This window comes from Heterodontus francisci, chromosome 39 (assembly GCF_036365525.1).
Source record: "Heterodontus francisci isolate sHetFra1 chromosome 39, sHetFra1.hap1, whole genome shotgun sequence".
Lineage (NCBI taxonomy): Eukaryota > Metazoa > Chordata > Chondrichthyes > Heterodontiformes > Heterodontidae > Heterodontus > Heterodontus francisci.
In genome coordinates, this window is record NC_090409.1 from 20,343,667 (window position 1) to 20,368,462 (window position 24,796).

The 24,796-nt window shown below is 48.6% G+C and overlaps 1 protein-coding gene across 1 annotated transcript in view; it reads left to right on the forward strand.

Annotated features, from left to right (window-relative positions):
- The first annotated feature begins 239 nt into the window (after positions 1 to 239).
- Positions 240 to 24,796, forward strand: part of LOC137352699 (tectonic-3-like) — a 252,268-nt gene continuing 227,711 nt past the window's right edge. Inside the window, exons 1-6 of the mRNA XM_068018427.1 lie at positions 240 to 866; positions 2,280 to 2,400; positions 10,156 to 10,271; positions 12,676 to 12,803; positions 13,859 to 13,888; positions 16,248 to 16,353. Of these exons, the coding sequence (XP_067874528.1) occupies positions 290 to 866; positions 2,280 to 2,400; positions 10,156 to 10,271; positions 12,676 to 12,803; positions 13,859 to 13,888; positions 16,248 to 16,353 (1,078 nt within the window). The 5' untranslated portion in view covers positions 240 to 289. The remainder of the gene's footprint in view (positions 867 to 2,279; positions 2,401 to 10,155; positions 10,272 to 12,675; positions 12,804 to 13,858; positions 13,889 to 16,247; positions 16,354 to 24,796) is intronic.

The following is a 24,796-nucleotide window of genomic DNA, read 5'->3' on the forward strand; positions in this document are numbered from 1 at the left end:
TCCTGCCCATTGCCGATGTTTTGATTGACAGCTCTCTCCCCGGTCCTGCCCATTGCCGATGTTTTGATTGACAGCTCTCTCCCCGGTCCTGCCCATTGCCGATGTTTTGATTGACAGCTCTCTCCCCGGTCCTGCCCATTGCCGATGTTTTGATTGACAGCTCTCTCTCTCTGGATCACTCGCTCTCACTCATGCGCGCTGACGTCACAACCTGCACGTTGCCCCCTCCGGCCTGGTTACTGCGCGCCTGCGCCCGGTTTCCTGGGTAACGGGCCAGGTCCACGCGCTGATGGCGGTGGCGGCCTCGGGTGGTTGGACGCTGCGCTGGGCCCTGTGGGCGCTGCTTTGGGCGACGCGGATAGAGGGAGGTGTGGGCCGCGGGCCTGGAGCTGTGAGAGCGGCAACTCCGACTGCCCCAGACCCCGGGGGCAGTGAAACAGCGACCACTGACCCGGTGATCGTTGGCAGTGAAACCGTGACCCCGGGCGGCGAGACTGTGACCCCTGGGCCCGTGACCCCGGGCGGCGAGACTGTGACCCCTGGGCTCGTGACCGCGAGCGGCGAGACTGTGACCCCTGGGCCCGTGACCCCGGGCGGCGAGACTGTGACCCCTGGGCCCGTGACCCCGGGCGGCGAGACTGTGACCCCTGGGCCCGTGACCCCGGGCGGCGAGACTGTGACCCCTGGGCCCGTGACCCCGGGCGGCGAGACTGTGACCCCTGGGCTCGTGACCCCGGGCGGCAAGACTGTGACCCCTGGGCCCGTGACCCCGGGCGGCGAGACTGTGACCCCTGGGCCCGTGACCCCGGACGGCGGAGCGGTGACTCTATCTGCCGACCATGCAACAGCTCAAAACCTGACGGCAGGTAACATGAACACGGGAGCAAGAGGAGGCCATTCAGCCGCTCGAGCCTGTTACCATAGGAACAGGAGGAGGCCATTCAGCCCCTCGAGCCTGTTACCATAGGAACAGGAGGAGGCCATTCAGCCCCTCGAGCCTGTTACCATAGGAACAGGAGGAGGCCATTCAGCCCCTCGAGCCTGTTACCATAGGAACAGGAGGAGGCCATTCAGCCCCTCGAGCCTGTTACCATAGGAACAGGAGGAGGCCATTCAGCCCCTCGAGCCTGTTACCATAGGAACAGGAGGAGGCCATTCAGCCGCTCGAGCCTGTTACCATAGGAACAGGAGGCCATTCAGCCCCTCGAGCCTGTTACCATAGGAACAGGAGGAGGCCATTCAGCCCCTCGAGCCTGTTACCATGGGAACAGGAGGCCATTCAGCCCCTCGAGCCTGTTACCATAGGAACAGGAGGAGGCCATTCAGCCCCTCGAGCCTGTTACCATGGGAACAGGAGGAGGCCATTCAGCCCCTCGAGCCTGTTACCATAGGAACAGGAGGAGGCCGTTCAGCCCCTGGAGCCTTTTACCATAGGAACAGGAGGAGGCCATTCAGCCCCTCGAGCCTGTTACCATAGGAACAGGAGGAGGCCATTCAGCCCCTCGAGCCTGTTACCATTGGAACAGGAGGAGGCCGTTCAGCCCTCCGAGCCTGTTTCAGTAGTCAGTGAGATTGTGCCCGATCTGTGACCCTTGTTATGGCTCCATATCCCTGAAGCGCCTTGGCTAACAGAAATCTGTTGATCTCTTGATTCAGGAGTGGGATGGGGATTGGAGGGAGAGAGGGACAGGAAAGGGGGAGCAGAGCCGAGTGTTGGTGATGATGGAAAGAGGAGTCACCTGGGACATCCTGCAGTCCGTGTGAATTTCTAGTCTTGTGGCGCTTGTGGTGCCAGCTCGTTTCAGTCATTGTCACTCTGCAGCCACCCAGTCAAACCAGGCAGGCGTTGGAGCCCAAAATTACATTGAATCAAGCAATGATAGAGCACAGAAGGAAGCTATTCAGGCCATCGTGCCTGTGCTGGCTTATCTAAAAGAATTATCCAATTAGTTCCACTTCCCTGCTCTTCCCCACCCACCCTCGGCCTGCAAATTTTTCAACTGTTAGTATTTATCAGATTTCCTTTTGATTGTACTTCTTCTATTCTTTCAGACAGAGTATCCCAAATCACCATAACTCACTGTGTTTAAAAATAAATCTGACTCATCTCCCCCTGCCCCCCCCCACTCAATCTAATTCAAGGATTTATCAGATTCCCTTTGGATTTGAAGATTGATTTTTGGGAGATAGAGAAGGCAGCGATTGTGGATGGGAGGTATTCTTTGAGACTGTCCATGCTCTGTTGTAAGATCTCTCTCTCTGTCTCTCTCGTGTTCCAGCCGTTCCCATTTGTACCTGTGACCTGACTGCTGGAGTCTGCGAAGTCGACTGCTGTTGTGACCCTGACTGCTCCTCGGCAGACATCCAAGTCTTCTCTTCCTGTCTGCCTGGCAGTGAACCGTAAGTGGCTGTTTTTGGGCTAATCATTTGCTCCAACAGTGCCTCGACATCAGCTTTCTCATCCTCATGTTCAAATCACTCCACGGCCACTTGCCTCTGTCTGTCTGTCACCTCCTCCAGCCCGACAAGCCTTCGAGACCTCTGCGCATCTCCAATTATGGCCTCTTTCATATCCCCAATTTATTTTGCTTCAGCATTGATTGCTGTGCTATTAGCAACTAGGAAGCACCATTCGCGACTCCTCAGATACTGAAGCAGTCCCTGTAGAAATGCAGCAAGACCTGGACAATATCCAGGCTTGGGCTGATAAGTGGCAAGTAACATTCGCGCCACACAAGTGCCAGGCAATGACCATCTCCAACAAGATTGAATCTAATCATCTCCCCTTGACATTCAATGGCATTACGATCGCTGAATCCCCCACTATCAACATCCTAAGGGGGTTACCATTGACCAGAAACTGAATTGGAGTAGCCATATAAATACCGTGGCTACAAGAACAGGTCAGAGGCTAGGAATCCTGAGGCGAGTTACTCACCTCCTGACTCCCCAAAGCCTGTCCACCAACTACAAGGCACAAGTCAGGAGTGTGATGGAATACTCTCCACTTGCCTAGATGGGTGCAGCTCCAACAACACTCAAGAAACACAACATTATCCAGGACAAAGCAGCCCCCTTGATTGACACCCCATCTACAAACATTCACTCCCTCCATCATCGAAGCACAGTGGCAGCAGTGTGTACCATCTACAAGACTCACTAGACAGCACCTTCCAAACCCGTGACCTCTACCACCTAGAAGGATAAGGGTGGCAGGTACATGAGACCATCACCATCTGCAAGTTCCCTTCCAAGTCACACACCATCCTGACTTGGAACTATATCACCGTTCCTTCACTGTCGCTGGGTCAAAATCCTGGAACTCCCTTCCTAACAACACTGTGGGTGTACCTACCCCACATGGACTGCAGCAGTTCAAGAAGGCAGCTCACTGCCACCTTCTCAAGGGCAATTAGTGATGGGCAATAAATGCTGGCCTGGCCAGCGATGCCCACATGCCATGAACAAATAAAAAAAGGCAAATGGTATATTGGCCTTCATCGTAAGGGGGTTTGAGTGTAACACATTCCCTGTCCTGCTATCCTTATTGTGTTTTACTTGACTGATAAAAAATTAATTAAGAAAATAATTAATGCCTACTCATGGCTTGGCCATGTGAGCCGCATGGAAGATGGCAGGATCCCCAAAGACACATTGTACAGCGAGCTCGCCACTGGTATCAGACCCACCGGCCGTCCATGTCTCCGTTATAAAGACGTCTGCAAACGCGACATGAAATCGTGTGACATTGATCACAAGTCGTGGGAGTCAGTTGCCAGCATTCGCCAGAGCTGGCGGGCAGCCATAAAGACAGGGCTAAATTGTGGCGAGTCGAAGAGACTTAGTAGTTGGCAGGAAAAAAGACAGAGGCGCAAGGGGAGAGCCAACTGTGCAACAGCCCCAACAAACAAATTTCTCTGCAGCACCTGTGGAAGAGCCTGTCACTCCAGAATTGGCCTTTATAGCCACTCCAGGCGCTGCTTCACAAACCACTGACCACCTCCAGGCGCGTATCCATTGTCTCTCGAGATAAGGAGGCCCAAAAGAAACTCACCAACCACTTACATTACTAATTTAAACAGTACTAATACTGATAAACCTTACCAGGTACAAATAAATCCCCTGATCCCAGGCATCCTAGTGAACCTTTGTGCGTTCCATCTAGGGCAAGTATAACCTCCTTTAGGTAAGATCAAAACTGTACACCGTACTCCTAGTGTGGTCGTACCAAGACCCTGTTTAATCGTGCTAAGTCGTCTTCACTCTTGTCCTCCCATCCTTTTAGTAATGAAGGCTGACAAACCATTTCCTTTCCCAATTGCTTGCTGTACTGCAAATTAACTTTCTGTGTGAGGAGCACACAGAGAGTCTGCAAAGGAGTCGGTAGGTTAAGTGAGCGGGCAAAAATTTGGCAGATGGAGCATGTTACGGGAAAATATGAGGTTATCCACTTTGGTAGGAAGGCTAGAAAAGCAGAATATTATTTATATGGAGAGAGACTACAGAATGCTGCAGTACTGAGTTATCTGCGTGTTCTTGTGCATGAAAAAAGTCAGCAGGCAGGTACAACAAGTCATTAGGAAGGCAAATGGAATGTTTGCCTTTATTGTAAGAGGGGAGGAGTATAAAAGTAGGCAAGTCTTGCTACAGCTGTACAGAGCATTGGTGAGACCACGTTTCAAGTACTGTGTACAGTTTTGGTTCTCACATTTAAAGAGGGATATACTTACAGTGGAAGACGTTCAGAGAAGATATGACTGGATGGGTCCTGGGATGAAGGGATTGTCTTATAGACTCTGGAACAGTTCCTACAGATTGGAGGGTAGCTAACGTAACTCCACTATTTAAAAAGGAAGGTAGGGAGAAAACAGGGAATTATAGACCAGTCAGCCTAACATTGGTAGTGTGGAAAATTCTAGAGTCCATTATCTAAGATTTTATAGCAGAGTACTTGGAGAACATTGGTAGAATCGGGCAGAGTCAGCATGGGTTTACGAAAGGGAAATCATACTTGAAAAATCTAGAATTCTTTGATATGTAACTAGTAGAGTTGATGAGGGGGAGCCAGTGGATGTGGTTTATTTGGACTTTCAGAAGGCTTTCGACATAGCCCCTCATAAGAGATTAGCATGTAAAGTTAAAGTGCATGGGATCGGGGGTAGTGTATTGCGATGGATAGAAAATTGGTTGGAAGACAGGAAACAAAGAGTAGGAATAAACGGGTCTTTTTCCGAATGGCAGGCAGTGACGAGTGAGGTACCGCACGGATCGGTGCTAGGACCCCAGCTAATCACAATATATATTAATGATTTAGATGAGGGAACTAAATGTAATATCTCCAAATTTGCAGATGACGCAAAACTGGGTGGGAGGGTGAGTTGTGAGGAAGATGCAGGGAGGCTTCAGGGTGATTTGGACAAGTTGAATGAGTGAGTAAATGCATGGCAGATGCAGTATAATGTGGATAAATGCGAGGTTATCCACTTTGGTAGCAAAAACAGGAAGGCAGATTATTATCTAAACGGCTATAAACTCAGAGGGGGGAATATGTAACTAGACCTAGGTGTTCTCATACACCAGTCGCTGAAGGTAAGCATGCAGGTACAACAGGTGGTAAATAAAGCAAATGGTATGTTGGCCTTCATAGTGAGAAGATTCGAGTACAGGTGCAAGGAACATAGGAAGATAGGAACAGCAGTAGGCCATTCAGCCCCTTGAGCCTGTCCCACCATTCAATGAGATCATGGCTGATCCGCGGCCTAACTCCGTATACCTGCCTTTGGCCCATATCCCTGAATACCTTTGCTTAACAAAAATCTATCTCAGATTTAAAATTAACAACTGTTCTAGCTTCAACTGCTGTTTGTGGGAGCGAGTTCCAAACCTCTACCACCCTTTGCGTGAAGAAGTGCTTCCTAACATCTCTCCTGAACGGTCTGGTCCTAATTTTTAGACTTTGCCACCTAGTTTTAGAATCTCCAACCAGTGGAAATAGTTTGTCTTTATCTAGCCTGTCTTTTCCTGTTAATATCTTGAAGACTTCGATCGGATCAACCCTTAACCTAAATTCCAGGGAAAACAGGCCTAATTTGTGTAATCTCTCCTCGTAACTTAACCCCTGTAGTCCAGGTATCATTCGTGTAAACCTACGTTGCACTCCCTCCAAGGCCAATATATCCTTCCAAAGGTGTGGTGTCCAGAACTGCTCACAGTACTCCAAGTGGGGTCTAACCAGGGTTTTGTACAGCTGCAGCATAACCTCTGTGTCTTTATATTCCAATCCTCTGGATATAAAGACTAGTATTCCATTAGCCTTTTTGATTATTTTCTGCATTTGCTCGTGGCATTTTAAAGATCTATGCACCTGAACCCCAAGTCTCTTTGGACATCCACTGTACTTAACCTTTTCCCATTTAGAAAGTACCCTGCTCTATCCATTTTTGGTCCAAAATGGATAACCTCACACTTGACTGCATTGAAATCCATCTGCCACAGTTTTGCCCATTCATCTAGTCTGTCAATATCTCTTTGCAATTTTATGCTATCATCTAGACTGTCGACAATGCCGCCTAACTATGTATCATCAGCAAATTTGGATATATGACTTACTATGCCATCGTCCCAGTCGTTAATGAATAATCTGAATAATTGAGGCCCCGACACAGATCCCTGTGGGACACCACTAGTTACATCCTGCCAATCAGAGTACTTACCCATTATCCCCACTCTCTGTCGCCTACCACTCAACCAACATTCTAACCATGTCAATAATTTGCCCTCAACTCCATGGGCATCTACTTTAGTTAACAGTCTCTTCTGTGGGACTTTATCAAATGCCTTCTGGAAGTCCATATAAATAACATCCATAGACATTCCCCTGTCCACTACCTTAGTTACCGCTTCAAAAAATTCAATGAGATTTGTCAGGCATGACCTTTCCGTCATGAATCCATGCTGGCTGTCCCTGATTAACAGAATTTTTCATGGTGTTCAGTCACCCTATCCTTGATTATAGACTCCAGCAACTTGCCCACCACAGATGTCAGGCTAACTGGTCTGTAATTTCCTTGGTTCCCCCTTTCACCCTTCTTAAAAAGTGGAGTGACATGTGCAACTTTCCAATCCAGAGGGACCACTCCTGAATCTAGGGAACTCTGAAACACTATAGTTCGGGCATCTACAATGTGCTCGCCTACTTCCTTTAACACCCTCGGATGGAAACCGTCAGGCCCTGGGGATTTCTCACTCTTTAGTTCCATTAATTTCCTTGTTACTGATGATTTACTTACGTTAATTGTATTAAGTTCCTGTCCCCTATCGGCTATTAACCTTTTTGGGACTTCCGGCAAGTTATCCTCCTTTTTAACTGTAAATACTGAGGCAAAGTAATTGTTCAACATGTCTGCCATTTCCCCATTATCACCCATTACAGTTTTAGATCCTTTTCTGTTCCTCAATTCCACCCATAAGGTCTCCACAGGATGCTTTCCCCTCATTATATCCTCCCTCACCGATGAGGTGATATTATTTCTAATCAGTAAGACTACTCCACCCCCTCTGCCATTTTCCCTGTCCCTCCTGTAAACTTTATAACCAGGTATATTTAGTTCCCAGTCCCAACCATCCCGCAGCCACGTCTCCGCAATGACTACCACATCATAATTTTCCATTTGAATTTGCGCCTGCAGTTCATCTAGTTTATTTCTTACACTCCGTGCATTTGTATATAGAACTCTTATTTGGGCTATACCCCCTAACCTGTCCCTCAGCACTGATGCTTTCTTAGCCTGTTTATTACTTCTCTCTTCTGGTTTAACCAGTGTACTTCTTGCAGTTTGGTAACCATCAGCCTCACCACTAACCTGCACTCCTACCTTCTCCTTTAACTTCCTGTTTTTCCATCTAACTGAACCCTCCCCCCCCCACTATTTAGTTTAAAGCCCTATCTGCAGCCCTATTTATACGATTCGCCAGGACTCTGGTCCCAGCATGATTCAGGTGGAGCTGGTCCCATCGAAACAGCTCCCTCCTTCCCCAGTACTGGTGCCAATATCCCACGAATTTGAACCCATTTCTCCCACAAGGATGTCTTGCTGCAATTATACAGGGCCTTGGTGAGGCCACACCTGGAATATTGTGTGCTGTTTTGGTTTCCTTATCTGAGGAAGGATGTTCTTGCTATAGAGGGAGTGCAGCGAATGTTTACCAGACTGATTCCTGGGATGGCGGGACTGACGTATGAGGAGAGATTGAGTCGGTTAGGATTATACTCGCTGGAGTTCAGAAGAGTGAGGGGGGAGTCTCATAGAAACCTATAAAATTCTAACAGGGTAGATGCAGGAAGGATGCTCCCGCTGGTGGGGGAGTCCAGAACCAGGGGTCACAGTCTAAGGAAGTGGGGTAAACCTTTCAGGACTGAGATGAGGAGAAATTTCTTCACCCAGAGAGTGGTAAGCCTGTGGAATTCGCGACCACAGAAAGCAGTTGAGGCCAAAGCATTGTATGATTTCATGAAGGAGTTAGATCTAGCTCTTGGCTCTAAATGGATCAAAGGGTATGGGGCAAAAGCGGGAACAGGTTACTGAGTTGGATGATCAGCCATGATCATAATGAATGGCAGAGCAGGCTCGAAGGGCCTACTCCTGCTCCTATTTTCTGTGTCTTATGAGGAAAGGTTGAGCAGGTTGGGCCTATACCCATCGGAGTTTAAACATTTGAGAGGTGATCTTGTTGAAACATATAAGGGGCCTCCCATTTAAAACAGAAATGAGGTGGAACTTCTTCTCTTTGAGGTTCGTTACTCTCTGAAGTTCTCTTCCCTGGGTCATTGAATATATTCAAGGCTGACGTAGATGGATTTCTGATCGACAGGGGAGTGAAAGGTTTTGGGGTGCAGGCAAGAAGGTGGAGTTAAGGCCACAATCAGATCAGCCATGATTATATTGAATGGTGAAGCAGGCCTGAGGGGCTGAATGGCCTCCTCCTCCTATTTCTTATGTTGTTATGTATAAGGACACCCAGTTCCCTCTGAAAACTAACATTTCCCAGCCTTTCGCCATTCAAAAATATTCCGAAATGTTTATTTTTCCTGCCAGAGTGGATCATTTCAGACGTTGCCACATTGTATTCCATCTGCCATGTTCTTGCCCTCTCACTCAATCTGTCTATATCCCTCTGCAGTCTGTTTGAGTCTTCCTCTCCGCTTTCCCACCTAACTTTGTACCGTCAGTCCCCCTCATCTGATATCGATTGATAATAGCTCGGATCCAAGGACTGATCCTTGCATTACCCTGATAGTTGCAGTCTGACAACCCGAAAATGTCTCATTTATCCCTACTGTCTATTCAAACAAACCTCAATCGATGCTGATACGTTACCCTCAATCCCCTAAACCCTAACGTTGTGTAATAACCCCCTTATGTGGCACCTAATTGTGAATGCTTTTTGAAAATCCAAATACACTCCATCCACTGGTTTCTCCCTTATTGCCCCTACTAGTTACATTCTCAGAAAAACAGTTCCAACTGATGAGAAACATGACTTCCCTTTCATAAGTCCACGTTGACTCTGTCTGATTATATTATGATTTTTCAAGTGTCCTGTTACTATGTCCATAATAATAGATTCAAGCATTTTGCCCGCTACTGATATTAGAGAACTACAGACCAGTTAACCTGTTTTCTCCCTTCCTCCTTTCTTGAATAGCAGGATTATGTTTGCTACTTAGTAACCTATGTAACGTACTCAAGGGGCTGAATGGCCTCCTCCTGTTCCGCATCTAACATGCTTGAAACACTGTTTCATCTCCTCCTGTTCCTGTGTAGCAGGTTTGAGAGGCCGAACGACCTCCTCCTGTTCCTTTGTAACAGGTTTGGGAGGCTGAATGGCCTCTTCCTGTTTTTGTGTAACAGGCTCGATGGGATAACCAACCTTCTCCTGTTCCTATGTAACAGAATTGAGGGGCTGAATGGCCTGCGCGTGTTACCTTACCCTGGGATTTCTTTCGCTGGTGTTTTGGGGATGGCGTTGAGCAGTGAACAGTTATTCAGTGCTTCATGTTCATGAGCTGTCTGATCGCTCCTCGCACGAACTAATCCTGTTACTTTGTCATGCACAGATGGCCCCAACTGTTGCTCTCTTTTCTGTCACCTTTAGCGTTATTAGCCAGGCTTGTATTGAGGAATCAATGATCTTCACCAGTAACAGCCCTTTCCGAACGGTTTTCCACGAGGACGGTTCAGACACTCTTTTCTGCGTAATCATTAACGACCGTAAGTAGCAGAAAAGACACAGTTCAAGAGCAATAGGCACTTGCACTTCTCTAGCACCTGTAACATAATAAAACAATCCAAGGTGTTTCAGAGAAGCATTATCAAACCAAATTTCACACTGATCACAGAAGCAGATACGAGGACAAGTGACCAAAAGCTTGGTCACAGAGGTAGACTAGGAGGGAACTGCAGAGCTTAGTGTCCAGGCTGCTGAAGGCATGGCTACCAACGGTGGAGCGATTACAATTGGGGATGCTCAAGAGACCAGAGTTAGAGTAGCATAGAGATCCCGGAGGGTTGTGGGGCTGGGGGAGGCTACAGAGACAGGGAGGGGGGGAGAAAACAAGGGCGGGAATTTTAAAATCAAGGTGCAGTTTAACTGGGAGCTAGTGTAGGTCACCAAGCACTGGAGTGATAGGTGAGTGGGACTTGGTGTGAATTAGGACACGGGCAGCACAGTTTTGGATGATGTCAAGTTTACAGAGGGTGGAATGTGGGAGGCTGGCCAAGAGTGCACTCGAATAGTCAATTTAACAAAGCATGGATGAGGATTTCAGCAGCAGATGAGCTGAGGCAGGGGCAGTGTTGGGCAATGTTACGGAGGTGGAAATGGGTGGTCTTACTGATGGCAGGGATATGAGGTTGCAAACAGTCTGGTTCGGCCTTGGGCAGTTTCCAGGGAGAGGGATGAGTCGGTGGCTCGGGACCAAAGTTTGCGACAGTCACATGGGATGCCATTTGTGACCTTGTTTCGGTACTGTGGCAGGGACGGAAACCTGATTGGAGGGTTTCAAGCATGGAGTTCCCAGAAAGATGGGCACGGATTTGGAGCTGACAACACGCTCAAGGACTTTGGAGAGGGCGGGGAGGTTGGAGATGGGACGATAGTTCGCAAGAACAAGGGGTCAAGGTTTGATTTTTTTGAGGAGGGATGACAGCAGTTGTAAAGAGACACCTGAGAATTGTTAACAATATCAGTAACTTGGGGACCAGGAGGGGAAGTTGGGCGGCCAGCAGTTCAGTGCGAATTGGGTCGAGGGAGCAGGAGGCGGGTCTCGTGGACAAGATGAGCTCGGAGGGAACAGGAGAGATGGAAGAAATCGAGATAAAGGTGTGAGTTCAGGGCTAGGGCAGGGGGGAGCCTTGGAGGAAATTTGACCCGGTAGGTTAGGGGAAGAGAGGGAATTGTCAGAGGCAGCAGTTCGGTGGTCTCGATCCTAGTGCAAAGAAATTTGAGCTCCTCGCACTTATGGTTGGAAGTGTGGGTGGAGGAGACAGGGGAGAAGGGTTCAACAGAACTTGCAGTAGGGATAAAAAGCTGGCGGTGGTGGGGGGGGTGGGGTTACATTTGCATTACGGAGGATCCTGAAACAGTGAGCATTTCAGTGAGCGGTGTCGGTCAGTGAACAGGAAGTGATGGGTGAGCGGGAGCTGCTGCCAGTTTGGATATGGGCAGCAGAGTTTTGGGTGAGCTCAGGTTCACAGAGGAGGGAAGGATCATGGATCACGTCTTTTGGAAACATTCCAGAGCAGTTTGCACACGCCGAATTACAGCAACTGCTTGATGAGAAATGGAGAGGCACCGTCACTAGACGAGTGATTTAACTGTAATTTTTTTTCGGCCGCAAGTCCCAGTCTCCTTTTCACATCAGCCCTGACTCAGTAGGTAGCAGTCTCGCATCGGAGTCACAAGGTCGTGCGTAAAGCTCCGTCTCCACGCTGCCGTCTCTCAGATGAGACGATAAAGGAAGTCAGCGTCCTCGGCCGGATGTAAAAGATCCCGCAGCTATTTCTAAGAAGTGCTGTCCCAGGTTTTGTGGCTAACAATTTAGCCGCCAGCTGACATCACTAATACAGATTATCTGGTCATTATCACAATGCTGTTTGTGGGATCTTGCTGTACGCAAATTGGCTGCTGTACATCCAACATTGCCACAGTGATAACACGTCAATAAATACTTCATTGGTGGTGCAGCGATTTGGGACTTGCTGTTTTCGTTAGAGGCGCGATACAAATACAAGTCTTTTTCAACACTGGATTCCTCATGGAGACAGGACCTTGGTTTAGCGCATGGTTGAACGTGAAATATAACAGTGGCCCCTCTATCAGAGAGAGAAGCCCCCTCTGTCTGGGGCTGGACTGACCCCCTGGTCTGAGAGGGTGAAATGTCAGTATCTGACCCACTGTCCCAGCCTAGTCCTTTCTCAGAGAGAGGAGCCCACACAACGTGTGTCCGGGCTTGGTTTGCTGATATTCATCCTTGGCTGTGGGGTGGGATGGCGGGGGGGAAGGGGGTGGGATGGCGGGGGGGAAGGGGGCGGGGGCAACGCATTCAGAAAAGGGAGAGAATTCGAACGTTGTGTAGAAATCAAAAGGCGAATGAAAGATTGTTTCTCGTTCCAGCGAAGACAAATTACTTTGTAGCACCGCAGTCCGTCACCAGAGAGAGATTCCCAGTGCTGGTTTCGCAGTTTGGCAGAGCCTCCTTCATTGTCCCTTCGCAGCAGCAATCCATCCGAGGCATCAGCATGGTAAGGCCAGACCCCTTCAACTGTCAACCTTCGGTGCTGCTCCTCACACAACCCCTGTCATGGTCACACTCGAATGACCCCGGCCCCGCCGCCGCCAGCCTTATCTCAGCACTGGCCTCCTTGGGGGTGCGAATGGAAGGGGGAGTTGTGGGAGTGGAGGGCGTGTGAAGTTGAGAGGAAGGAGTTGCGGAGGGGGTTGTGGGGGCGAGTGGAGGGCAGTTGAGGGAAACCCGGATGGAAGGTGATTCTTATGATGTTGAACACAGGGCAAACCAGCTCCTTATTACCGACGCTGAGCTGAACTGACCCGCACTGTGTCCCTGAATGTCGAATCAGAGACTCTAGAGACTTGACCACTGAATCTACATTGAAGCTTCAGTGCAGTACCGCGAGAGAGCACTGCACTGTCAATCTGTAAACTAAAACAGATCAGCTGATAATTCTCCCATTGCTGGTTGTGGGATCTTGCTGTGTGGAAATTGGATGCTGTGTTTCCTGCATTAAAGCATTGACTACATTTCAAAGCACTTTGGGACGTCCTGAGCTGCTGAAAGGCAATATGTTACTGTACATCTTTCTGCGTTTCTACTAATGGAGGCTGGGCGACAGAAGGAGATTTCTGGAGGGTCAGCCAGAAGCTTGGTTAAAGGGTGGGATTTATGGGGTATGTTAAAGATGGAGAGATGCAGGGGGTTTAATGGGGGAATTCCAGAGATTTGATTTAGGCATCTGAAGGCAGGACCATCAGTGTTGGAGCAATGAAATTGGTGATGTGCAAGAGGCCACCTTTGGAGGAAAGCTGAGATCTTACAGGGATGTGGGGCTGGAGCAGATTATAGGGAATGATGGGGGGTGGGGGGCACGAGGCCATGGAGGGATTTGAACACAGGGCAGAAGTGCATTTTGGATGGGCTCAGTTTACGGCGGGTACAAGGTTCTTCAAGGAGACAGAGAGGACTCCCGTTCCCCGATGTTTGCATTGACCATTTGAGCTAACAGGTGCTTCTTAGAATTGGTGTATAATAGTCATGATCTTTCCTGTCCTCTCCACACAGAACACAACAGGGCCCAAAGACTTCTATCAGGTAAGGTGGAAAATTTGTGATCGGCTGCCATGTTTATCCTTGGAATTTAATCCGTTTAGCCTTGGTGCAATCCTGGGAAATTTGTGCTGCGCCCAGTCCAAGGCCTATATATATCCTTCCTGAGGTCGGGGGTGCCCAGAACCGAGAGCAATACTCTTAATGGGGTCTAACCGGAATTCTTTACAGCTGTGACAAAGCTTCCAGCCCTCGAGGTAAAGACCAAGAACCCATTAGCCTTTCGAATTATTTTTGTTCCTGTCCTTTAACTTGTATTGATTTTTGCACTTACACGTCCAAATCTCTCTGCTGCTCCACATTTCCATTCTCTTGCCACTAAGGCTGTGAGATCAAGTCCTGTTACAGTGCAATGAAATACTTACCGAATCATACAACACAGAAGGAGACTGTTTGGCCTATTGTACTTTTGGTGGAGATGTGTAATTAGTCCCACTGCCCTTCAAGTCTATGTGTATGCGTGTCTTGATATATATATATATAAACTGCAAGAAAAGTAACTACTGAACATCCATCCACCACCCTTTTTGGCTTTATAGACAGCCACCCCTTCGCCTTGTCGTCTCACATGGCCTCTCTACTCCCATTGTGTCAATCACTGATAAGGCCATCTCTGCTCACTTCCTTGTATCACTGTCCACCCACATCACCCTTCTCTTCACAACCCAACTTCCTCTGTTCTGCCCCGAGAAGAAACACTCTCCCAATTCACTTACAGCTGCACTTTCAAGATCACAGTGAACCTTTCAGCCTCCAGTTGTCACACTTTAGCAGCAACTGATCTGCACCCACACGCCCACCTTGGATGTCCTATTAAAACCCCCGTTCTGTTTTACCCTGGATGCTCCCCTGTTACAGCCCTCAGTTCCACTTCTTTCTGTCCAAGGAGCACAAACTTGAATGGATCGAGCAGACAACTGGTTTACTCATTCACTGCCAGATCTGGCTGGATCAGGGTTCGTGCTATTTCATCTCGCAAAACTGCTCAATAATCCAGAATCATGCTGGAATCCAATGGTAACCCCAGGCATCTTTTGTCTAATGCTACTATCCCCTTCTCCTCCTCTTTTCTACCCTCGCCTCCAACTATAAGTACGAGGAGCTTATGGATCTCTTTGGATGGTCTCAGTTTCATTGACAATCAGCTGCCTCTGCACTTACTGCCCCTCCTTAAACATGCTAGACTTCCCCTAAGCTTCTCACCGCCTCTAGCCCTGAACTTGCACCTTTCTCTCGTTTCTCTGCTGTCTCTCCTCATGCTCCCTCCAAGCGCATCTTGTCCATGAGACCCATCTCCTGCGCCCTCTAAACTGCAGACCACCTAACTTCCCCTCCTGGCTCCCACCTGAGTTGGAGTTGTTCACAGTGTTCTATCCTTCAAATCTGCCATCATCAGCCCTCTCCTCAAAAAACCAACCCTTGACCCCTGCATCCTTGCAAACTGCGAGTTTATCTCCAAAGTCCAGGAATGTGTGCTCACCTCCCAGATCTGTGCCTTTCTCTCCCAGAGCTTCCTTTGAAGCACGATAACTGTCACAAGGTGAACAAGGCGTGGGCCAGCCAATCGGAGCATGGCAAGATCCCACGAACCACAGACTGGACAAGCGACCACCCGGCTCAAAACGTTTGCGGTTGGCGCTGGTGGCAGGCGGTTGGCGCTGGTGGCAGGAGGATGTGCTGGTTTTCTTGCCTCCTCTGCCGCCCCCCCTCCCCCCCCCACTCCCTCTCCCAAAGGACAGGACATGTGAAGAAATGGTGGGTGGGGGTGGCTTTCCTCTCACCTTGATGCCCAAAACCATGCCAGTTTGTGGGGGCTGCCCAAGGCCACGTGGGTGGAAATGTCACCATGATAACACTTTCACCCACTGGATGGAGCTGTGCAAAAGAACAGTTTCCCATTTATAAAGAACCTTTCACAACCTCAGAACGCCCCAGTTAAGTACTTTTGAGATGTAGTTACTGTTATAATGTTGGTAATGTAGCATCGTTTTGTGCACAGTAAGATCCCAGCAAGAGCAATGTGATAGTGACCAGCTCATCAGAATTTTTTTAATTGACAGTGGTTGAGGGATAAATATTGGCTGGGATACCAGGGAGAACTCCCCTCTGCTCTCTGTCCAGGATTGGCCGTAGCATCTTTTACATCCAACTGAGAGGGCAGATGGGGCCTCATCTCGAAAGACGGCACGTCCAGCAGTGCAGCACTCCCTCAGTACCTTCTGCCTCCGAGGTGGAAGTGTGGACTTAGATACAGCCAGATATTGGGTTGAGGAGGAAGGGTTTGATTGCAGAACATGCTTGATCTGTGACCTTCATCTCTCACCCTTTGCCTCCTCCTGCCCAGGTTGGTGACCTGATCATCACGTTATTCCAGGACGCCTTGGTGCTGGGAGTCCTCATGCAGCCGACAGCATTGACTGGAGGAGAGTGCACTGACAGCAATCCAGCAGGTACCAACCTCACCACTCTGCACCATTCGAAATGATCATTGTGTAGTTCTCCCGACAAGGACTGTTGCAAACAATCACTGTGTGTTTTAGAATTAATGTCATGCTTTGTTTCATGATTTGTTGAATACTCCCTTCAGCTAATATCTTTCCAAGCCGGTTCGAGATGCTCCTCACCCTGGTACCAAGAAGGCAACATACCCTGTGGGACTCTCGATCCTGCTTAGAAAGAATACAAACATACGAGTTAGGAGCAGAAGGAGGCCATTCAGCCCCTTGAGCCTGCTCCGTCATTCAGTAAGATCATGGCTGATCTGTGTGTCTCGAGCTCCCATCTACTCCCGACCACCTTTGATTCCCTTGCCTAACAACAATCTATCTACCTCCGCCTTTAAATTATTCAATTGTGAGGATAACAGGTTAAGCATTATGTTACATGCTGTTGCTGGCTCTGTCACACTGTTTAAATCTCTCGCTCTGATTCTCCCTATAAACTCTGCTGCTGCTGGCTCTGTCACACTGTTTAAATCTCCCGCTCTGATTCTCCCAATAAACTCTGCTGCTGCTGGCTCTGTCACACTCTTTAAATCTCCCGCTCTGATTCTCCCTATAAACTCTGCTGCTGCTGGCTCTGTCACACTGTTTAAATCTCCCGCTCTGATTCTCCCAATAAACTCTGCGGCTGCTGGCTCTGTCACACTGTTTCAATCTCCCGCTCTGTCACACTGTTTCAATCTCCCGCTCTGATTCTCCCGATAAACTCTGCTGCTGGCTCTGTCACACTGTTTAAATCTCCCGCTCTGATTCTCCCTATAAACTCTGCTGCTGCTTGCTCTGTCACACTGTTTAAATCTCCTGCTCTGATTCTCCCTATAAACTCTGCTGCTGCTGGCTCTGTCACACTGTTTAAATCTCCCGCTCTGATTCTCCGTATTGCCTCTGCTGCTGCTGGCTCTGTCACACTGTTTAAATGTCCCGCTCTGATTCTCCCTATAAACTCTGCTGCTGCTGGCTCTGTCACACTGTTTAAATTTCCCGCTCTGATTGTCCCCATAAACTCTGCTGCTGCTGGCTCTGTCACACTGTTTCAATCTCCCGCTCTGATTCTCCCTTTAAACTCTGCTGCTGCTGACTCTGTCACACTGTTTAAATCTCCCGCTCTGATTCTCCCTAGAAACTCTGCTGCTGCTGGCTCTGTCACACTGTTTGAATCTCCCGCTCTGATTCTCCCTATAAACTCTGCTGCTGCTGACTCTGTCACACTGTTTAAATCTCCCGCTCTGATTCTCCCTATAAACTCTGCTGCTGCTGGCTCTGTCACACTGTTTAAATCTCCCGCTCTGATTCTCCCTATAAACTCTGCTGCTGCTGACTCTGTCACACTGTTTAAATCTCCCGCTCTGATTCTCCCTATAAACTCTGCTGCTGCTGACTCTGTCACACTGTTTAAATCTCCCGCTCTGATTCTCCCTATAAACTCTGCTGCTGCTGGCTCTGTCACACTGTTTCAATCTCCCGCTCTGATTCTCCCTATAAACTCTGCTGCTGCTGACTCTGTCACACTGTTTAAATCTCCCGCTCTGATTCTCCCGATAAACTCTGCCGCTGCTGGCTCTGTCACACTGTTTAAATCTCCCGCTCTGATTCTCCCGATAAACTCTGCTGCTGCTGACTCTGTCACACTGTTTAAATCTCCCGCTCTGATTCTCCCTATAAACTCTGCTGCTGCTGGCTCTGTCACACTGTTTAAATCTCCCGCTCTGATTCTCCCTATAAACTCTGCTGCTGCTGGCTCTGTCACACTGTTTAAATCTCCATCTCTGATTCTCCCTATAAACTCTGCTGCTGCTGGCTCTGTCACATTGTTTAAATCTCCCGCTCTGATTCTCCCGATAAACTCTGCTGCTGCTGCCTCTGTCACACTGTTTAAATCTCCCACTCTGATTCTCCCTATAAACTCTGCTGCTGCTGGCTCTGTCACACTGTTTAAATCTCCCACTCTGATTCTCCCTATAAACTCTGCTGCTGCTGGCTCTGTCACACTGTTTAAATCTCCCGCTCTGATTCTCCCGATAAACTCTGCTGCTGCTGGCTCTGTCACACTGTTTAGATCTCCCGCTCTGTTTCTCCCTTTCAACTCTGCTGCTGCTGGCTCTGTCACACTGTTTAAATCTCCGGCTCTGATTCTCCCTTTCAACTCTGCTGCTGCTGAGTCTGTCACACTGTTTAAATCTCCCGCTCTGATTCTGCCGATAAACTCTGCTGCTGCTGGCTCTGTCACACTGTTTAAATCTCCTGCTCTGATTCTCCCTATAAACTCTGCTGCTGCTGACTCTGTCACACTGTTTAAATCTCTCGCTCTGCTTCTCCCCATAAACTCTGCTGCTGCTGGCTCTGTCACACTGTTTAAATCTCCCGCTCTGATTCTCCCTATAAACTCTGCTGCTGCTGGCTCTGTCACACTGTTTAAATCTCCTGCTCTGATTCTCCCTATAAACTCTGCTGCTGCTGGCTCTGTCACACTGTTTAAATCTCCCGCTCTGATTCTCCCTATTGCCTCTGCTGCTGCTGGCTCTGTCACACTGTTTCAATCTCCCGCTCTGATTCTCCCTATTGCCTCTGCTGCTGCTGGCTCTGTCACACTGTTTAAATCTCCCGCTCTGATTCTCCCTATAAACTGTGCTGCTGCTGGCTCTGTCACACTGTTTAAATCTCCCGCTCTGATTCTCCCTATAAACTCTGCTGCTGACTCTGTCACACTGTTTAAATCTCCCGCTCTGATTCTCCCGATAAACTCTGCTGCTGCTGGCTCTGTCACACTGTTTAAATCTCCCGCTCTGATTCTCCCTATAAACTCTGCTGCTGCTGACTCTGTCACACTGTTTAAATCTCCCGCTCTGATTCTCCCTATAAACTCTGCTGCTGCTGACTCTGTCACACTGTTTAAATCTCCCGCTCTGATTCTCCCTATAAACTCTGCTGCTGCTGGCTCTGTCACACTGTTTAAATCTCCCGCTCTGATTCTCCCTATAAACTCTGCTGCTGCTGGCTCTGTCACTCTGTTTAAATCTCCCGCTCTGATTCTCCCTATAAACTATGCTGCTGCTGGCTCTGTCACACTGTTTAAATCTCCTGCTCTGATTCTCCCTAGAAACTCTGCTGCTGCTGGCTCTGTCACACTGTTTAAATCTCCCGCTCTGATTATCCCTATTATCTCTGCTGCTGCTGGCTCTGTCACACTGTTTAAATCTCCCGCTCTGATTCTCCTTTTCAACTCTGCGGCTGCTGGTTCTGTGACACTGTTTCAATCTCCCGCTCTGATTCTCCCGATAAACTCTGCTGCTGGCTCTGTCACACTGTTTAAATCTCCCACTCTGATTCTCCCTATGAACTCTGCTGCTGCTGGCTCTGTCACACTGTTTAAATCTCCTGCTCTGATTCTCTCTTTAAACTCTGCTGCTGCTGACTCTGTCACACTGTTTAAATCTCTCGCTCTGATTCTCCCTATAAACTCTGCTGCTGCTGACTCTGTCACACTGTTTAAATCTCCCGCTCTGATTCTCCCGATAAACTCTGCTGCTGCTGGCTCTGTCACACTGTTTAAATCTCCCTCTCTGATTCTCCCTATAAACTCTGCTGCTGCTGGCTCTGTCACATTGTTTAAATCTCCCGCTCTGATTCTCCCTATAAACTCTGCTGCTGCTGACTCTGTCACACTGTTTAAATCTCCCGCTCTGATTCTCCCTCTCAACTCTGCTGCTGCTGGCTCTGTCACACTGTTTCAATCTCCCGCTCTGATTCTCCCTATAAACTCTGCTGCTGCTGGCTCTGTCACACTGTTTAAATCTCCTGCTCTGATTCTCCCTTTAAACTCTGCTGCTGCTGGCTCTGTCACACTGTTTAAATCTCCTGCTCTGATTCTCCCTATAAACTCTGCTGCTGCTGGCTCTGTCACAGTGTTTAAATCTCCCGCTCTGATTCTCCCTATTGCCTCTGCTGCTGCTGGCTCTGTCACACTGTTTAAATCTCCCGCTCTGATTCTCCCTATTGCCTCTGCTGCTGCTGGCTCTGTCACACTGTTTAAATCTCCCGCTCTGATTCTCCCGATTGCCTCTGCTGCTGCTGGCTCTGTCACACTGTTTAAATTTCCCGCTCTGATTCTCCCCATAAACTCTGCTGCTGCTGGCTCTGTCACACTGTTTAAATCTCCCGCTCTGATTCTCCCGATAAACTCTGCTGCTGCTGGCTCTGTCACACTGTTTAAATCTCCCGCTCTGAATCTCCCTATAAACTCTGCTGCTGCTGACTCTGTCACACTGTTTAAATCTCCCGCTCTGATTCTCCCTATAAACTCTGCTGCTGCTGGCTCTGTCACACTGTTTAAATCTGCTGCTCTGATTCTCCCTATAAACTCTGCTGCTGCTGGCTCTGTCACACTGTTTAAATCTCCCGCTCTGATTCTCCCTATTGCCTCTGCTGCTGCTGGCTCTGTCACACTGTTTAAATGTCCCGCTCTGATTCTCCCTATAAACTCTGCTGCTGCTGGCTCTGTCACACTGTTTAAATCTCCCGCTCTGATTCTGCCGATAAACTCTGCTGCTGCTGGATCTGTCACACTGTTTAAATCTCCCGCTCTGATTCTGCCGATAAACTCTGCTGCTGCTGGCTCTGTCACAATGTTTAAATCTCCCGCTCTGATTCTCCTTATAAACTCTGCTGCTGCTGGCTCTGTCACACTGTTTAAATCTCCCGCTCTGATTCTCCCTATAAACTCTGCTGCTGCTGGCTCTGTCACACTGTTTAATCTCCCGCTCTGATTCTCCCGATAAACTCTGCTGCTGCTGGCTCTGTGACACTGTTTAAATCTCCCGCTCTGATTCTCCCGATAACCTCTGCTGCTGCTGGCTCTGTCACACTGTTTAAATCTCCTGCTCTGATTCTCTCTTTAAACTCTGCTGCTGCTGATTCTGTCACACTGTTTAAATCTCCTGCTCTGATTCTCCCTATAAACTCTGCTGCTGCTGGCTCTGTCACAGTGTTTAAATCTCCCGCTCTGATTCTCCCTATTGCCTCTGCTGCTGCTGGCTCTGTCACACTGTTTAAATCTCCCGCTCTGATTCTCCCTATTGCCTCTGCTGCTGCTGGCTCTGTCACACTGTTTAAATCTCCCGCTCTGATTCTCCCAATTGCCTCTGCTGCTGCTGGCTCTGTCACACTGTTTAAATTTCCCGCTCTGATTCTCCCCATAAACTCTGCTGCTGCTGGCTCTGTCACACTGTTTAAATCTCCCGCTCTGAATCTCCCGATAAACTCTGCTGCTGCTGGCTCTGTCACACTGTTTAAATCTCCCGCTCTGATTCTCCCTATAAACTCTGCTGCTGCTGGCTCTGTCACACTGTTTAAATCTGCTGCTCTGATTCTCCCGAAAAACTCTGCTGCTGCTGGCTCTGTCACACTGTTTAAATCTCCCGCTCTGATTCTCCCTATTGCCTCTGCTGCTGCTGGCTCTGTCACACTGTTTAAATGTCCCGCTCTGATTCTCCCTATAAACTCTGCTGCTGCTGGCTCTGTCACACTGTTTAAATCTCCCGCTCTGATTCTGCCGATAAACTCTGCTGCTGCTGGCTCTGTCACACTGTTTAAATCTCCCGCTCTGATTCTGCCGATAAACTCTGCTGCTGCTGGCTCTGTCACACTGTTTAAATCTCCCGCTCTGATTCTCCTTATAAACTCTGCTGTTGCTGGCTCTGTCACACTGTTTAAATCTCCTGCTCTGATTCTCCCTATAAACTCTGCTGCTGCTGAGTCTGTCACACTGTTTAAATCTCCCGCTCTGATTCTCCCTAAAACTCTGCTGCTGCTGGCTCTGTCACACTGTTTAAATCTCCCGCTCTGATTATCCCTATTATCTCTGCTGCTGCTGGCTCTGTCACACTGTTTAAATCTCCCGCTCTGATTCTACTTTTCAACTCTGCGGCTGCTGGCTCTGTGACACAGTTTCAATCTCCCGCTCTGATTCTCCCTATAAACTCTGCTGCTGGCTCTGTCACACTGTTTAAATCTCCCGCTCTGATTCTCCCTATAAACTCTGCTGCTGCTGGCTCTGTCACACTGTTTAAATCTCCCGCTCTGATTCTCTCCATAAACTCTGCTGCTGCTGGCTCTGTCACACTGTTTAAATCTGCTGCTCTGATTCTCCCTATAAACTCTGCTGCTGCTGGCTCTGTCACACTGTTTAAATCTCCCGCTCTGATTCTCCCTATAAACTCTGCTGCTGCTGGCTCTGTCACACTGTTTAATCTCCCGCTCTGATTCTCCCGATAAACTCTGCTGCTGCTGGCTCTGTGACACTGTTTAAATCTCCCGCTCTGATTCTCCCGATAACCTCTGCTGCTGCTGGCTCTGTCACACTGTTTAAATCTCCTGCTCTGATTCTCTCTATAAACTCTGCTGCTGCTGATTCTGTCACACTGTTTAAATCTCCCGCTCTGATTCTCCCGATAGACTCTGCTGCTGTTGGCTCTGTCACACTGTTTAAATCTCCTGCTCTGATTCTCTCTGTAAATTCTGCTGCTGCTGACTCTGTCACACTGTTTAAATCTCCTGCTCTGATTCTCCCTATGAACTCTGCTGCTGCTGACTCTGTCACACTGTTTAAATCTCCTGCTTTGATTCTCCCTATAAACTCTGCTGCTGCTGACTCTGTCACACTGTTTAAATCTCCTACTCTGAATGTCCCAATAAACTCTGCTGCTGCTGGCTCTGTCACACTGTTTAAATCTCCTGCTCTGATTCTCCCCATAAACACTGCTGCTGCTGACTCTGTCACACTGTTTAAATCTGCTGCTCTGATTCTCCCTATAAACTCTGCTGCTGCTGGCTCTGTCACACTGTTTAAACCTCCTGCTCTGATTCTCCCTATAAACTCTGCTGCTGTTGAGTCTGTCACACTGTTTAAATCTCCCGCTCTGATTCTCCCTATAAACTCTGCTGCTGCTGACTCTGTCACACTGTTTAAATCTCCTGCTCTGATTCTCCCTTTAAACTCTGCTGCTGCTGGCTCTGTCACACTGTTTAAATCTCCCGCTCTGATTCTGCCGATAAACTCTGCTGCTGCTGGCTCTGTCACACTGTTTAGATCTCCCGCTCTGTTTCTCCCTTTCAACTCTGCTGCTGCTGGCTCTGTCACACTGTTTAAATCTCCCGCTGTGATTCTCCCTATTGCCTCTGCTGCTGCTGGCTCTGTCACACTGTTTAAATCTCCCGCTCTGATTCTCCCGATTGCCTCTGCTGCTGCTGGCTCTGTCACACTGTTTAAATTTCCCGCTCTGATTCTCCCCATAAACTCTGCTGCTGCTGGCTCTGTCACACTGTTTAAATCTCCCGCTCTGATTCTCCCTATAAACTCTGCTGCTGCTGGCTCTGTCACACTGTTTAAATCTCCCGCTCTGAATCTCCCTATAAACTCTGCTGCTGCTGACTCTGTCACACTGTTTAAATCTCCCGCTCTGATTCTCCCTATAAACTCTGCTGCTGCTGGCTCTGTCACACTGTTTAAATCTCCCGCTCTGATTCTCCCTATAAACTCTGCTGCTGCTGACTCTGTCACACTGTTTAAATCTCCTGCTCTGATTCTTCCTATAAACTCTGCTGCTGCTGGCTCTGTCACACTGTTTAAATCTCCCGCTCTGATTCTCCTTATAAACTCTGCTGCTGCTGGCTCTGTCACACTGTTTAAATCTCCTGCTCTGATTCTCCCTTTAAACTCTGCTGCTGCTGACTCTGTCACACTGTTTAAATCTCTCGCTCTGATTCTCCCTATAAACTCTGCTGCTGCTGGCTCTGTCACACTGTTTAAATCTCCCGCTCTGATTCTCCCTATAAACTCTGCTGCTGCTGGCTCTGTCACACTGTTTAAATCTCCTGCTCTGATTCTCCCTATAAACTCTGCTGCTGCTGGCTCTGTCACACTGTTTAAATGTCCCGCTCTGATTCTCCCTATAAACTCTGCTGCTGCTGGCTCTGTCACACTGTTTAAATCTCCCGCTCTGATTCTTCCTATAAACTCTGCTGCTGCTGGCTCTGTCACACTGTTTAAATCTCCCGCTCTGATTCTCCTTATAAACTCTGCTGCTGCTGGCTCTGTCACACTGTTTAAATCTCCTGCTCTGATTCTCCCTTTAAACTCTGCTGCTGCTGACTCTGTCACACTGTTTAAATCTCTCGCTCTGATTCTCCCTATAAACTCTGCTGCTGCTGGCTCTGTCACACTGTTTAAATCTCCCGCTCTGATTCTCCCTATAAACTCTGCTGCTGCTGGCTCTGTCACACTGTTTAAATCTCCTGCTCTGATTCTCCCTATAAACTCTGCTGCTGCTGGCTCTGTCACACTGTTTAAATCTCCCGCTCTGATTCTCCCGATTGCCTCTGCTGCTGCTGGCTCTGT